This window comes from Natrix helvetica (assembly GCF_964273705.1).
Source record: "Natrix helvetica genome assembly, chromosome: 4".
In the NCBI taxonomy this organism is placed as follows: Eukaryota; Metazoa; Chordata; class Lepidosauria; order Squamata; family Natricidae; genus Natrix; species Natrix helvetica.
The window spans coordinates 131,655,614-131,670,256 of record NC_138550.1 but is presented as its reverse complement, the minus strand read 5'-3'; the positions used below and the strand labels follow the sequence as shown (position 1 = coordinate 131,670,256).

The 14,643-nt window shown below is 37.0% G+C and overlaps 1 protein-coding gene across 1 annotated transcript; it reads left to right on the top strand.

The window, feature by feature from the left end:
- The first annotated feature begins 418 nt into the window (after positions 1–418).
- On the top strand, positions 419–13,335 carry TTPA (alpha tocopherol transfer protein). Its single transcript, XM_081952567.1, has 5 exons — positions 419–620; positions 5,324–5,477; positions 8,176–8,369; positions 9,612–9,722; positions 11,473–13,335. The coding sequence occupies exons 1-5, from the start codon at positions 420–422 to the stop codon at positions 11,644–11,646; spliced, it is 834 nt and encodes a 277-aa protein (XP_081808693.1). The 5' UTR covers position 419; the 3' UTR covers positions 11,647–13,335.
- Positions 13,336–14,643: the final 1,308 nt, after the last annotated feature.

Sequence of the window (14,643 nt, the reverse complement as noted above, 5' to 3'; positions counted from 1 at the left end):
GCTGCCACGATCTGCTTAACTACGCGGAGAAAAGTTGACTGAAGAAGCTGGCTTCGCTTTCTGCGCCCACGTTAATAGTAGCCTTGGAGATTGGCGACAGCCGGGCTCGACTGTCCCAACTGAGGTCCTTTGCTTCTCCACCCCCGTGTTGTTCGGGTTGCGCAAGGTGCTCCTCCCCGCGCCGTCTTTCTTGACCGAAGAGTTGGCAGGGGAATAGCTGAGCCTGGACCGTCCTAATGCTGCCATTATTATTTGCCATGGGGTGGGGCGTCGAGTATCGCTTCTTTTCGCAATTGACTTGAGAGCGCTTTTTTGGCTATGCCAGTTGTTTACGGGGCGAAGCTCTCCTTTCCGTTCCTCTCTTTTCCCGGTAGTTATCGGCAGGGGCCCTTAGGAAGCGCCTTCCTGCCTCTCCTGCCATGGACCGAGGTCAGCCTAATTCCCCGCCGGGTAACCTCAACGACTTGCCGGACGACGCGCCCCAGGTGAAGGCCGCTGTTGCAGCGCTGAGGTGGAGAGCCGTGAAAGAGAACCTAGAGGTCCGCCAGTCTGATCTTTCTGATGCCTGTCTGATCCGCTTTTTGCGGTGTCGAGACTTCGACAGCAACCTGGCCTGGAAGGTAAAGGGATCCCGGTCCCCAGGAGAAGAGCAGGAACACGAACGCCCTCCCTCCCTGCTTCCTCCCCTCCTAGCTCAAGACTGGCGCGCGGGTTTCTTCAGGTAACTTTGCTTCGCTGTCTGGCTCGGACTCTTCCTTCTCGCCGTCGTCGCACAGATCCTTCCATGCTAAAGAGCTGGAAGGTGACCAGCTTATAAAGATCCTCTTGCTTCCCTCTTTGGCCTCCACCTGCTTCACTAGAGACGCTGGAGCATTGCTCTTCTATTTCCCCCAGACTTCCACCAATTGGAATGTGCTGATTCTATAAATTGTTCTATGAAAGAGCCCAAGCAGGTGCCTACACCTGGTTGAAGCTAAGCAAGGTCGGGACTGGTTATTACTTCAGTGGGTGACTGCAAGGGAAATGCCGGGTTAGATTGGGAGGTTGAAGCCCATCAGGAAAAAAAAACAGTGGCAAGGGGACAACAATGGCAAAGCACACCTCACCTCACCTGGTGTCTGGTTTTTGCTTCATAATAGCTACCCTTCATCTTTTTCAAATTGCTCTTTCCTCTTGAAAGAATATTGAACTGCATAATCTTGGATGTCAGAAATCTATTATTGTTGAACCACAGGTGCTTTTTCAAGAGGCAACTGGACTTTCTGCTTTTCTTTGAAGATGTTTCACTTCTCATCCAAGAAGCTTCCGCCACTAGCTTCTTGGATGAGAAACGAAACATCTTCAAAGAAAAACCAGAAACTCTTGAAAAACACCTTTGGGACAACCATGACCTGGATGATTGAGAATCTCCATAGACATTATTGTTGAACAGTTGTCGTTCTTGATCTTTAGCCCTTGAGGATAGGCCAGATCATGAGATACTCCAGGAATGTTACTTTGTTTTGTAGGACACATTAACAGAATTTTGAAAGCCTTTCCAAAACCTTCACTGCCCCCCCCCCTTTTTAAGGATAGCATTGGTCAAGTCAGGAACATTCTCTTCCAGAGTCTCTTTTTCATATTTTCTACTTTCCCATTGCTTAGCAACCATTTAACGTCTTCACTTCCTTCTTACTGAACAGGGCTAAATTCCTTTACGCAAGGTTGGGGTGGCTTTTGTATCAGTTGGAAGCCATTCTTCACTTGTGTGGCACTGATCCTTGTTTTTCCAGTTCAGAGTTCTTTAAGCATGTGTCTGTCTTTCCTTTTTTAAAGCACCACCCATCCAGTAGTATTTAGTTTGTCTTTCTTCTAGCTTTTTTGTGCTGTTAAAGACAGCTATAGTAATAACTTCTGTCACCTTTGTACCTTAGAGCGATAAGGAGCACAGAAAAGACAATAAAAAGCTGAAAGAAGAATTTAAAAATCTGGATGCAGCGCTCAAGGCACTGAGCTCAGATTCCTGAAAGATACTGAGAAAGAAAACTACAACTATACAAATAATGACAGGGCTCATGTTTTCATGCAGTACATGTATGCCACTGTTTTCCCTGTTTGCCTGTTTTTTTTTCTACCTCTACAAGCTTTTGTTTTCCTGTGTCATCTTAATTCAAGGGCAAATGTTGAGTTTGTACAAACCACACATTGTACCCAGCTAGATTACCATATTTCAAAGAAATAGAAATAAACCTACAACACACAAATACAAATTCCTATTTTCACAATAATTGTGGGAAAGCAGACACAAGAAGAGAAGGTGGAATAAAGAAAAATAAATATTCTGTTTTCCAAACCTTTGTTTAGTTTATTGTTAGTACTCAGTTATATGGTTATTATTTAGTATTCTATCATTTCTCTGTCCGTTTATATGCTTTTCAAAGTTTTGCTCTCATCTTTCGTATTCTTACTGCTGTTTGACAAATCAAGCTTTCTAACAATCAGTTTCAAAAACCTATAACAAAAATGTGTGGGAAATTTCAAACTTCCTCAGAATATGGGGAATTTTAAAATGTGTATGAAGCAGACAATGACATGGGAGGAATTTATCATGATTTTTTTTTTATTGCAGATGTTTCTAGTATACAGTTCTGGCTCTGTTTGAGAAGGATTCTGTGTCAAATATACGATAGAAGAGGCATTTCAAAATATTTTTCTTTACTCCTTTAAAACTTTAGCCCAAACACTATTCAACTTTGCTATCTGAGTTTATTGTCATCATGTGTGCATGCATGTACATTTTATAAATAACAAACTTGGGATCCATTAACACAATGATCCCCAACTTTTAGATGCCAGATTCTGCTTCGGTGGAGGGGTAGTTTTTCTATGGACTAAAGAGGCATGGTTTCATGCACTGCCTGAATTCTGCACCTGAGCACCTAGGTCTTTACTAGCTTGTGTTACCTGGTTCCTGGCAGGCCATGGACCGATGCTGGTTCACGGACCGGGGACTGGGAATACAATACAATACAATAGTAGAGTTGGAAGGGACCTTGGAGGTCTTCTAGTCCAACCCCCTGCCTTGGCAGGAAACCCTATACCGTTCCAGACAAATGGCTAACCAACCTCTTCTTAAAGACTTCCAGTGTTGGGGCATTCACAACTTCTGGAGGCAAACTGTTCCACTGATTAATTGTTCTAACTGTCAGGAAATTTCTTCTCACTCCTAATCCTTGCATTAACAGATAATATGGAGCTTTGAGCTATTAATTTATGTTCCAACTCACCTTTTGCAAAGCCTTCCTGTAACGTGCACTCAGATCAGATCACACTGCAACTAATATTGCTAAACAGAGCAACATTTATTTATATTGACATTTCAATCTATGCTAAGCACATATTTGATTCCAACCTAACTCATTTTGTTCACTATAAGAAATGTATGTACATTAGCATTTTTATTACTATATCTGAGGCAGGCAATTTGTTGTTACTATTTCATCCAATAGCTTTCCCGGGCCTATTTGTAAAAGTGCAGAGACAGAATATATTGCGCTCTATGAAGGTGATATGCAGCTGTGCATATTGATTGTCAGTTTTAGCAATAATCATAGCTTATTTTTTATGAAAATCCAATCCTCACTCGTTGTGCTTCATTCAAATGTTTCTTCTGATCTTCCCACACAATAGCCATAATACAGTATTTAATATTCCATATTGGTACTGTTGTTGGATAGAATAATGAAATGCTTTAAACCTGAAGGCAAAAAGTTGTTGTAATGCATAGTGATCCTATAGTATCCACCAGGATTATGTGATTACATTACCTACACTTTCTCATGTGAATCTAGAATAATATACATTTAACATCTTAGTGCTTGCTCAAACATGCTCCAAAGCATTGTTTTACCTTAGAAATCCAAAGTATGCGTGGCAACTAAGGTAAACTATTTCCAAAATGAAGACTAGATGGTAGTGTTATTAAAGTTGCTTGATTCTATCATGTGTAACCCATAATGCAAAAAAATAACCAATGGCAATATTTGGACAACTTCAAACTCTTATCTCCTATTTTAATGTTTGTAACCAGTTCATGCCATTCCATATACCACTTCCATACTGGCTTCACAGAATAAAATTAATTTGTTCTGATGTATTAAATTTGAACAGCTTTAAGCTAGAATGTTAAATTATGAAAATTTCTTGTCTTCGTGTGTGTATGTGTGATACCGATAATAATCCTCGCTTAGTGGCCATGGTTGTTACAGACCCCCCAAAATGTACTTACAACCCAGATTCAAGTTCTGGTTATCTGTCTCTCACCCATACGGTCCTGTGATTGCATTTTGGGCACTTGGCAATTATATCTGCTAAGTGATTCTATGAAATGCCTTACTTGAAAAGTAAGCAAAATGTAAAATGCATTTACTAGGAGGTAAAGCCAAATAAGTCCATGGTGAATAAACATTCATACATGCTTAGACAGGCATAGGCATAGGCAAGACAGTGCCTGAAACTTTCCATAAACCAGGATTGTAGCATTATAACCCTGAAACTTTCCATAAACCAGGATTGTAGCATTAGAATCAGGGCAATAGACTACATCATAAATAATTTTTGGACTGCAAAAATCTAAATAAACACTAATGGCCATTTAAATTGTTGCACACCAGCTATGATAGATTTCACATAAATACACACCTTTTTTTCTTTCTCTTTTTTTTCCTCCCTCTTGCTCTCTCTCTTCCCCTCCCTCCCTCCCTCCCTCTCTCTCTTGTACAAGTACTCCTTGGGTTACAACCGTAATGGAGCTGCCCAGCATGGTCGTAACTCATGACAGTTGTAAAGTAAATTTTCTGCAATGATTGTTAATTATCATAGTTGTGAAGCAAACTCATGGTTGGCTATGGACATGGTTTTGCTGAAAATCAGAAGTAAATGCAGACTTTGTAAAACTGTCATAAAATGTAGTTACATGAGTACGGATCCTGCAAATGGCTGTAAATGCAGCCAGGTTGTGGGGTGCCTGAAATGCAGTCATGTCCATTGGAACTTAGAAACTAGGTGGTAAGTACCCCCAAGTCAGTCCTTTGGAACTTTGAACAGAAATTAAGTGATTGGTCGTAAGTTAAAGACTGTCTTTATAAACAACTTTGAGGTTTGGTGTTGAAGGAGGCTCCTGAGAAGACAGAAACTCACAGGAAAGTGTTATAGATCTAAGCTTGTGACATCCAGACTTTTAGTAGGTGATATGGGGCTGTTATTATCCATAAAATTATATATGTATGAAATTATGCTATTATGTTATCTCATTTCCATCTCTGTTTATTATTTCTGTTCTTAGGTTTTCAAAAACTACCACAAATGGAGAAGAAACTGCCCAGAAATATTGGCAAATCTACACCCATCCTCTAGTCTTAGCTTGTTGCAAACAGGCTACGTTGGAATTTTGAAAGAGAGGGATCCATGTGGTTCTAGAGTTGTCATTTATAGAATTGGCAAGTAACTTTTATGTTGATTTTGGTGTTAGAAACTAGATAGGATACCCTATCTAGTTTCTAACACCAAAGTGAAGGATGATGAAGGGGAAGAATGCATATACAGGGATAGTGGATAAATTGCCCTCAAACCTTACGATCAGGACCAGCAGCCACAGCCACCTCCATTACGCCTTCCACTATTTGCCCTTTGCTCAGTGAAATTGCTGATTCTGGAATAGAGGAGAAGAGATCTGTAATTCAGGTTCTCCTGGCTAGTTAACTAGGTTAGAAGATTGCCTGCAAAAAGTTAACCAGCTGGAGAAGTGAACAATGAGCAGCCGCACTGGAACCATATTTGATAACTTGCTTTCCTCTGTGTGTGTGTGTGTGTGTGTATATATGTGTATGCACGCACACAAGTAAACTGGAGGACTTTTTTCTCCCCTCTCCTTTTCTGCCTTTTTCTTAGGGAACAATTGACTTCCTTCCTTTCCTGTTTTAATCTTTTTTTAAAAAATAACTTCACAAACTTATCTTATTGTTATGGGTCTGTTTCAGAGGTGGCTTGCTTCTGGTTCATCCCAGTTCGGTCGAATCAATAGTGGTGATTTGGCCTGGGTCGCAGAACCGGTAATGACTCAGGCTGGCCATGCCCCCGAACCAGTTCCCTGGTCTGTTCTGCCGTTGCCAGCATGTTTCTGCACATGTGCAGATCAATTTAAAGTCAACTGCGCATGAGCGAGCAACGCGCAGCAGGCGCATGCATGAAGCAAACCGGTACAGGAACCCACCCCTGGTCTGTTTATAGTCTATTTCTCTGTAATCTTCAGTAAAGCTTTTTAAAATTTAAATATTCATCTATTTTCTCCAGCGAAATTTATTTTCCTTTATATAAATTGGAATTATATTGAAATACTTTTTGCATAGTCACATTCTCTGTTATTATAGTATCACTCTCTTGTAATTTAAATATTTTTTTCCCCATCATTTCCCTGGTTTATTTGAAAACTTTTTTTGGGGGGGTTTGCATAATTTATTTTTATTTCCATTTCTCTTAATGCTAACATAGATAATTGTTGCTGTAGAAGTTTCATTGGTTGAGAAATAATTATCTTCTCTGGAAACTCCTTTAATTTCTCTTCTTTTTAATCTCACCCAAAATAGTTTGTGTTTTCTGTTGCCTTTGCCTTTTGAGTTCATTATTATGGTATATAAAGCAATAGCAATAGCACTTAAAGTCTTTAGAGCACTTTACAGCCTTCTCTAAGCACAGTCACCATATTGATCCCAACAATCTGGGTCCTCATTTTACTGACCTAGGAAGGATGGAAGGCTGAGTCAACTTTGAGCCGCTAAGAATTCAATTGCCAAGTTGTGGGCAGATGGCAGTTAGCCGAAGTAGCCTTCAAGTATTGCATTCTAACCGCTATGCCACCACAGCTCTTTCACGGACACTTGGCTTACATTTTAAATGAATCATATATCTGTACCTTTATTATTATTTTCAAACGGTTTGGAAAGGGAAATTTGTCTTAAGGCAAATGCTGCACTGAGATCAGCAGTAGTAATTGGCCAACATTCAATCAGATAATGTACAGATAATTTTTGTGGGCCGTTGATTATTAAGATATGGGGGGAAATGAAATAAACATAGCCATAAAGCAATAGTCAGATAAAAACTAGGGAGTGAAGAAAGAGAGTTTGTTTGAACAAGCAACTTGGAAGACTTAGGGGCAAAATGTAGATCATAATACACAGAGATTATGCTTTTAATGATGTTGAATTAAATATTTAGGTGCGCATCTGTTCAGACTTTACTCCCTCTCACTGATATGTTATGTGTTCCAAGAAATTTAAATATAACCTAATTACAGTTAAGCGGTTTTTAATTCTCCTGAAAATACAAAAAAATATAAGCAAGTTCAGAGAGCATTTCTATGTTTGATAGCTGTAAAAGAAGATTAGATGCACTATTATGCCCCTTTACTGCTAGAGTAGAATTTCACAGGTAAAGAAAGTCTGTTGGGATTATTCTATCCAATAGTAGCGTTTAACCTGTGTTAACCAAGCCCTACTATTTCAGCAATGGCAAATAAGAAAAATAAAGATCTGCTAGACCGCTTTTTAAGAAAATCCCTATCTAGTTCTTTCCCCTATGAAGAACTGTCAGATTTGGAATTGATGGAGAATAATCTAGTACCTCATTCCCTTGTTCATCCATTCATCCATAGTCTTTGAAATCAATGATGTAGACAGTTGTAGTAATGCTTATCACTCTCTTATTTTTATTTATTGTAACTGTTTTCTTAGTAAGAATAATTATGATAAACTTTGTGAAGTGGCCTATAAAGTAAGGTTGTATTTAAATTGTGACTCCTAATTTGGCTTAATTGTTTTCACAGTATAGAAACTATAGGTGTTTTTTATTTGTGTTTATATATTAGCTTTCATAAAATCGATTCTCATTGCGTGTTAGGAAAATCATCTCAATTGAAAAAATAATGTATGATTGCTATTAAGGCTACCTAGTGTCCGGAATAGTTCATGATGCACACGTTTTGGAAAACATAAGTAAACTTTTTAATGTTGCCCATTATTTCTGTTGCCCAGTTCAGAATTTTATTTAAGGAAAAAAATTCACTTTGTGCAGAAAAATTGGCTTATTGTTAAATCATTCATATCTTTCTCTCTCTCTCTGTATATATATCGCATTTAGCACAATGGGATCCTAATATATTTACAGCATATGATCTCTTTCGTGTAAGTGTTATGCTATCTGAGCTCTTGGCAAGAGAGCCAGACACCCAACGTAATGGAGTCAAGACAATCTTCGATCTCCAAGGATGGAAATTTGCTCATGCATTTCAGGTCACTCCAGCAGTGACAAAGAAAATAACATTTGCACTCACAGTAAGCTTTATTCTTATTTATTCCACTGAAGCATATTGTGCTAATTTCCAAGAACTAAAATCAGGTAGCTGAATTAAAGAAGGTAAATAGAACCTTTTCAGCCCACATAGCTTCAACCTTAAACTGTCTACTATGGACTTCACACCTTTTCTAAGAGGTCTATAAGGGGGCGTGCATAAGCGCACAAGCATGCCTACCATCCCTGTCCTACCATCCCTGTCCCCCTTTATTTGTACTCATTTCATGTGGCCATGTCCATGTTTATACTTATACTTGTTATCTTGTACATGTTTGATAAACTAAATAAATAAATAAAGATGGAGAAGTATATTTTAGACTAATGATAGCCAGTAGCATGCACCCTTCCCATGTAAAACATAAATAAATAAATAAATACAGCTTTATGCTACAATTCAAAATTAAACCCTCTTCAAACTGAATAAAGAATATGTTTGCCAGGCTGCCACCATCTTGGTATTTGTCCATATTCTAAATAGGCAGCTAGGTGTGAAGAAGAATGGTGCATAGATTTGCTTGGATGCAACCACTGCTGACTTCCCTCTCTCTCTTGTCCTGTATTATTATATGCTCTAATAGAGCTTGGTCACCTTGGATTGTCTGACACTGTGACTTGCTTATAACACAAATATGTGTACTGTCTTGGGCTTGTAGTCAATAATTTCACATTGTCTCTGTAGTTCTCAATGCACTTGAGTTGACAACTGCTTGAATTAATTTAAAATATATTTTGGTGATCCATAATCAAGTCTTAACCATTTGAAAGCTATGTCTGAAATAGATACAATTCTGAAGTCAATTCTCTCACCTTACAATTGAGTATTCAGTATTTATTATATAAATATAGTCCATACATACTTCAAAACACAGGTATGGTTGTCTATATAAAACAATGATATTTAAAACCTTTTCAAAGAAATTGTTTTCTATATTGAATTTATTGACCTTGAAATACGTTTGAATATTAGTAGCTCGGTTGGTAGTTAGGCTGTTTGCGTGCCAAGTTTGGCAATTTAGTTGCAAATGTTTTGTCGTCGTTTGAGGAGACGTTGTTAGTGGTTTTGAATCATTTTGAGTTTAACTCAAAATGCACTGACAATGTCTCCTCAAATGATGATGAAATGTTGGCAACAAAATTGCCAAGTTCGGAGCTCAAATCAATTTTATATATATAATAAGCAAACTCACCTCGACTTTATTTTCTTATTTTTCCCTTTTTGGCAGGATGGTTTCCCACTAAAAATTCGAGGAATCCACTTGATTAGAGAGCCTCTAATTTTTTGCCATGTTTTTAATCTAATTAAGCTTTTACTCTCTGAAAAAATCAAAGCACGGGTAAGTGAGCACAAATTCTTATTTGCTATGGAATTGATCTCTTATTATTTCAGCACCCAGCACTTTTTTCTTTTGAAATAAATACATCCATTCTCTTCTGATTCAACAATTCTTTTATTATTATAATTAAAAGGAAACCACGCATAAACCCACCATTGTATCAATTCAAAGGAATATGCAAGTTCATAGATAAAGGTGTTATTGCTGAGTGTATGTATTCTGCTGAATAGTTTTGAGTGAAATTGTTATTTCCTGATGATAGAAATGTAAAAGATTCTTTTCCTGATTTCCTGATGATAGAATGATAGGAATGTAAAAGATTCTAATCCCAAATATTGCTGGGAGTCCTTTTTTTAAAAATCCAAGTAATCTAGTTCATATTTATTTCTTCCTAAGGAAAAAAACGAATCAAACTCACTTTTGAAAATGTATAAAGTACCCCGGTCTCTTGGCCAGTGTTTTTCAACTTCAACAACTTGGCTACCTAATTATTTCTGGCCACTGAAATCCACATAGCTTAAAGCTATTGAGGTTGATAAATAGTGCTACTGCCCATTTCCTTCTTTTCATAATAAAAGTATACTACATGCTTGCAACATTGTGGACTTTTTTCTGAAAGCCAGATTTTCTTTTGCAGCACTTCCTGGAAAAAAATCATGTAATCATTTAATACCACATAATTACATAATTACAATTATTGAAGATGTCTCTTCCATCTCTTATATTTTCAAAATTTTACCCTTACTGTATTTTTGTGGAGTATAAGACGCACCAAGATTTTGAAGAGGCAATTTTTTAAAAAAAGCTTTTGTACTCTGCAGACCTCCCAAAAATGCATAGCCTTTAGGAAGCTTCCAGAGTCCTTCTGGGAGCTGAGGAGGGCAAAAATGAGCAAAAAATGGCCCGTGTTTTACTCATTTTTGCCCTCCCCAGTACCCAGGATCACTCTGGAAGCCTAAAGGCTATGCACAGCCATTTTTGCAAAGGTCATAGAAAATTTCAGCTGTTTTAAATAGGTATAGGCCCAGAATCCCTATCCCCAAAAGAAACAATTAATTCCATTTTTTTTTAATTACAGGTGCTTTTTGATGGTTTCTGTCAACTGATCACTTAAATACAGGAAGCTGAGGAGGGCAAAAAAGAGCAAAAAATGGCCCGTGTTTTACTCATTTTTGCCCTCCCCAGCTCCCAGGGTCACTCTGGAAGCCTCCTAAAGGCTATGCACAGCCATTTTTGCAATGGGGTCGGGGTTTGGGGAGGCCAAAAATGCTGTATTCAGTGCATAAGACGCACCTAGAGTTTCACCTTTTTTGAGGGAAAAAGGTGCATCTTATACTCTGAAAAATATGGTAAGTGGACCAACAAATTTATATCTGATATATGTCTGAGAAATAGAGCTCTTACCCTACAAAGTAAAATATATGACATTTATATATTTGCATATTTCTTTCTGATAGTGTTAATTCTGAGCTAAAGCTGTATTAGCTGGCTGGGGGGGGGGGGGGAGGATGGGAAAAGTAATTTCAGATGGAAGGCTGAAAGAGGTTTGCTTTCCTACCCTGTCCACTTATCTCAACTCCATATAACTTTATACATTTTTTCTGTATAGATTTCTATTCATTGAATTGTAATCTTGGTCTATTTAGACTTCCAGATCCAATCTCCTGGATCAGTGTGGGAATCCATTTTCATGGTACCTTATGTCTAACTTTAATGTGATTGTCTGATTTTATCTGCTATCTAATTGCAGATCCATCTTCATGGGAATAACTTTGCACATGGCCTCCAGAAACATTTTCCAGTCAGCCTTCTCCCAGAAGAATTTAATGGTGAAGCAGGCCCTTTTGAAGAATTTTCTAAATATTTGACTGACTTTTTAATGGAATCTACAGACTATCTTCAAAGTATTTCTCTTCTTACATAACCACTGACATGGAGGTAAACTCTATCTGGGAAAAAGCAATACTTATTAACCAGAATGAGGTACTGATGAAACTAATGCTTTAAGTTGCAGGATCCAAAGGTCATGGAAAATTTCAGCTGAAACAATTAATTCCATTTTTTTAAAAAAAAATTACAGGTGCTTTTTGATGGTTTCTGTCAACTGATCACTTAAATACAAAATTACTTATAGATCAATATCAGGTGTTACGATTTGAGATAGGGTTACTTACAAAAGAAAAATGAGAAAGTATTTTATGTGAAGGGGAATTGTTTCCTCCATTGAAAATGTTACACAACTGTACCACCTGCTGAAATTCAGCCTGCCAAAATGTAAATATAGCTTCTGCTTGATCAGAACAAACATTTTCCTAGTAGCTAGCTAGATGCCATGGAAAAGCTGACAAACATGGTGAAATACTAATAAGCTGTTTCCTGTGTTCATATCTGATACTGCCACCCCCACCCCCCGTATTTTTATGTCTTCTGTGAAATAAGTATTTCTTTATTCATTTTGGACTCCTTGTGAATGATGATGTATTAAGACTATTAATACTTCCATGTTTCTTCTAAAGTAACCTTTATGTTCAGTGGGTTCTTTCTCAGCGGTATATGTGCCTACTTAGAATTAAGTGCTATAGACTGTGTTACCAAACCCAAATGTCTGTGGTTGATATAAATCAAAAATGAATCAACCAAATTTACAAATATGTTATTGCAAAACAAACACTATTAAGATATAATGTGATAGCCTGGTACACATAGGATGATTTGTTTATGCTTAGCCACTGTAATCTAAAACACATATAATATGCTTTGAAACTTTGTGTAAATATACCCATAGCTTTTAAAGGGACTTTCTCTCAGGTGATCTTAGATGCTACTTCATGGTGCAAAAAAAGCAGCTATGTATCAGTTGATATAGCAATTACTCTTTTTTACTACTGGTTTTTTTTAAAATCTTAGGTTTTGTTCATGTAATTTAACTGTACTTGACATAATTCTCAGGAATATAGGTTTGGGAGCTTCAACTGCTGTAAGGAAAAAAATCATAAAAAATAAGTAGTTAGGCTTTTATACTAGAAAGTCACTAATGTTTCTCTAACAAAGGACATACCATATTATTATCACAATTTGGGCACAATATGCCTCTGAATCCGATATGGAGGTAGGGAGTAGAAACGTTCATTTTTTAAAAAAAACTTTTTCAGACACTATCAAGGAGATATTTAATAAAGTATTCAGTTTGAAATAATGTGAAAGCAGTGTACACACATACACAAATCTAAGCATCCCTATCTATGTTGGATTACCCTTTTAAGGGAAATCAGTTTGAGACTACAGCATTACATATACTGAGACTAACACTCATTTCAGTTTCCTAAGACTGTTGACCAGGTTTTGTCCTTTCGTTTTGCAAAAGAAAGGAAGGAAGGGGGGGGGGGGCGCAGAGGCAGAGAAATAATATCTGAATCAGTTTGCAAATCCTCTTTTACTGAGGGAATAGACTGAATTATATTTTCCCCCACCTTCTACTGACTGCAAATTCTGTCAGTCACCAGGAGGACTGAAGGATTAAGAAAAAGATTAATTTTCAGGTATCACCCAACTGGTAGGACTGAAACTCACAAAGACAAGTTCTGATAAGAAATCTTTACTGGAGAAAAGATAGGAACTCATAAAAAAAAATCTAGCAATGTCTGCCCTTTGTAAGTACGTTGCATGTATGGCAACTGTATTCAAGCCCTTTTCTGACCTTTTCTCCTTACCTTACATAATGGATCCCACCTCCACCCTCTTCCTTTTGCACAGACAATTATTTTCCATCTGTGCCTTGTTTTTGCTCAGATTGTTTTTTTCTGACTGTGAGTGCTAATTTCAAAGGCACAAAGTCTTCAATCGTGAAAGAAAGCAGGCCCAGAAAGCATTGGTTTTCAATGGGCTTCTGTTTCTGAACCTGCTTTTGGGAAAAAGTACAAAGAGAAACAGAACTGGCTTGCAGAAGGATGGTGACTCAGAAGGCCACAATTACTGTACCTTGTAGCCTTATAGTAACCATAACTACGGCAGAAGCAGAAAAGGGCTTAAGGCATTGGAGTAACATTGATGACAAATTGCCCTGGAGTGCTAGCAAGCCTGCCAAAAAGCAAATCTACCAGCTTGTGTGGCTACCAGCTGAGAAGTAGAAGAACAATTAATGCAGAAGGATGCCAGTATTGGGTAACTGGACTGCATTTCCAGTGAATCTTCCCAGATACCCAAGTTAGAATTCCTTGTAGGGCGTAGCATTAACAGATAACTTTCATCAATAGCTTACAGTGGGATGCTTGAACAAAATCTTGCTTACTTCATCTGAATGATCCAAAATCCTAGTGGGAACAACCAGTATGGAAAACATTGAAAGTAAAAGCAAAGTCAACAAGGTTTCTTAACCTTGGCTACTTCAAGTTATGTAGACTTCAACTTCCATACTGGCTGGAAAATTTTGGGAATTGAAGTCCATACATGTTGCCAAGGTGTTCTGATATTTTCTTTCAGATAAGCATGCAAAGTAATTTCTTAACAGAAAAAAAATCAAATGACAACTAAGATAACACTTTAATGAGTAAAAACAAATTATATATATATATATATATATATATATATATATATATATATATATATATATATATATATATATATATATATATATATATATATATATATATATATATATATATATATATATATATATATATATATATATATATATATATATATATATATATATATATATATATATATATATATATATATATATATATATATATATATATATATCTGGTTTTGTTGTATTCGGGTCTTTTCCCGTGTAAGGTTGAGATTATATATTTGGTATGAGATTAAATATATATATATTTACTGCATTAAAAATACAGAAAATTAATGCTGCTGAGTTTTCTAGGCATCTTTCTAAGTATCATGCTTTCTATTCTGATTT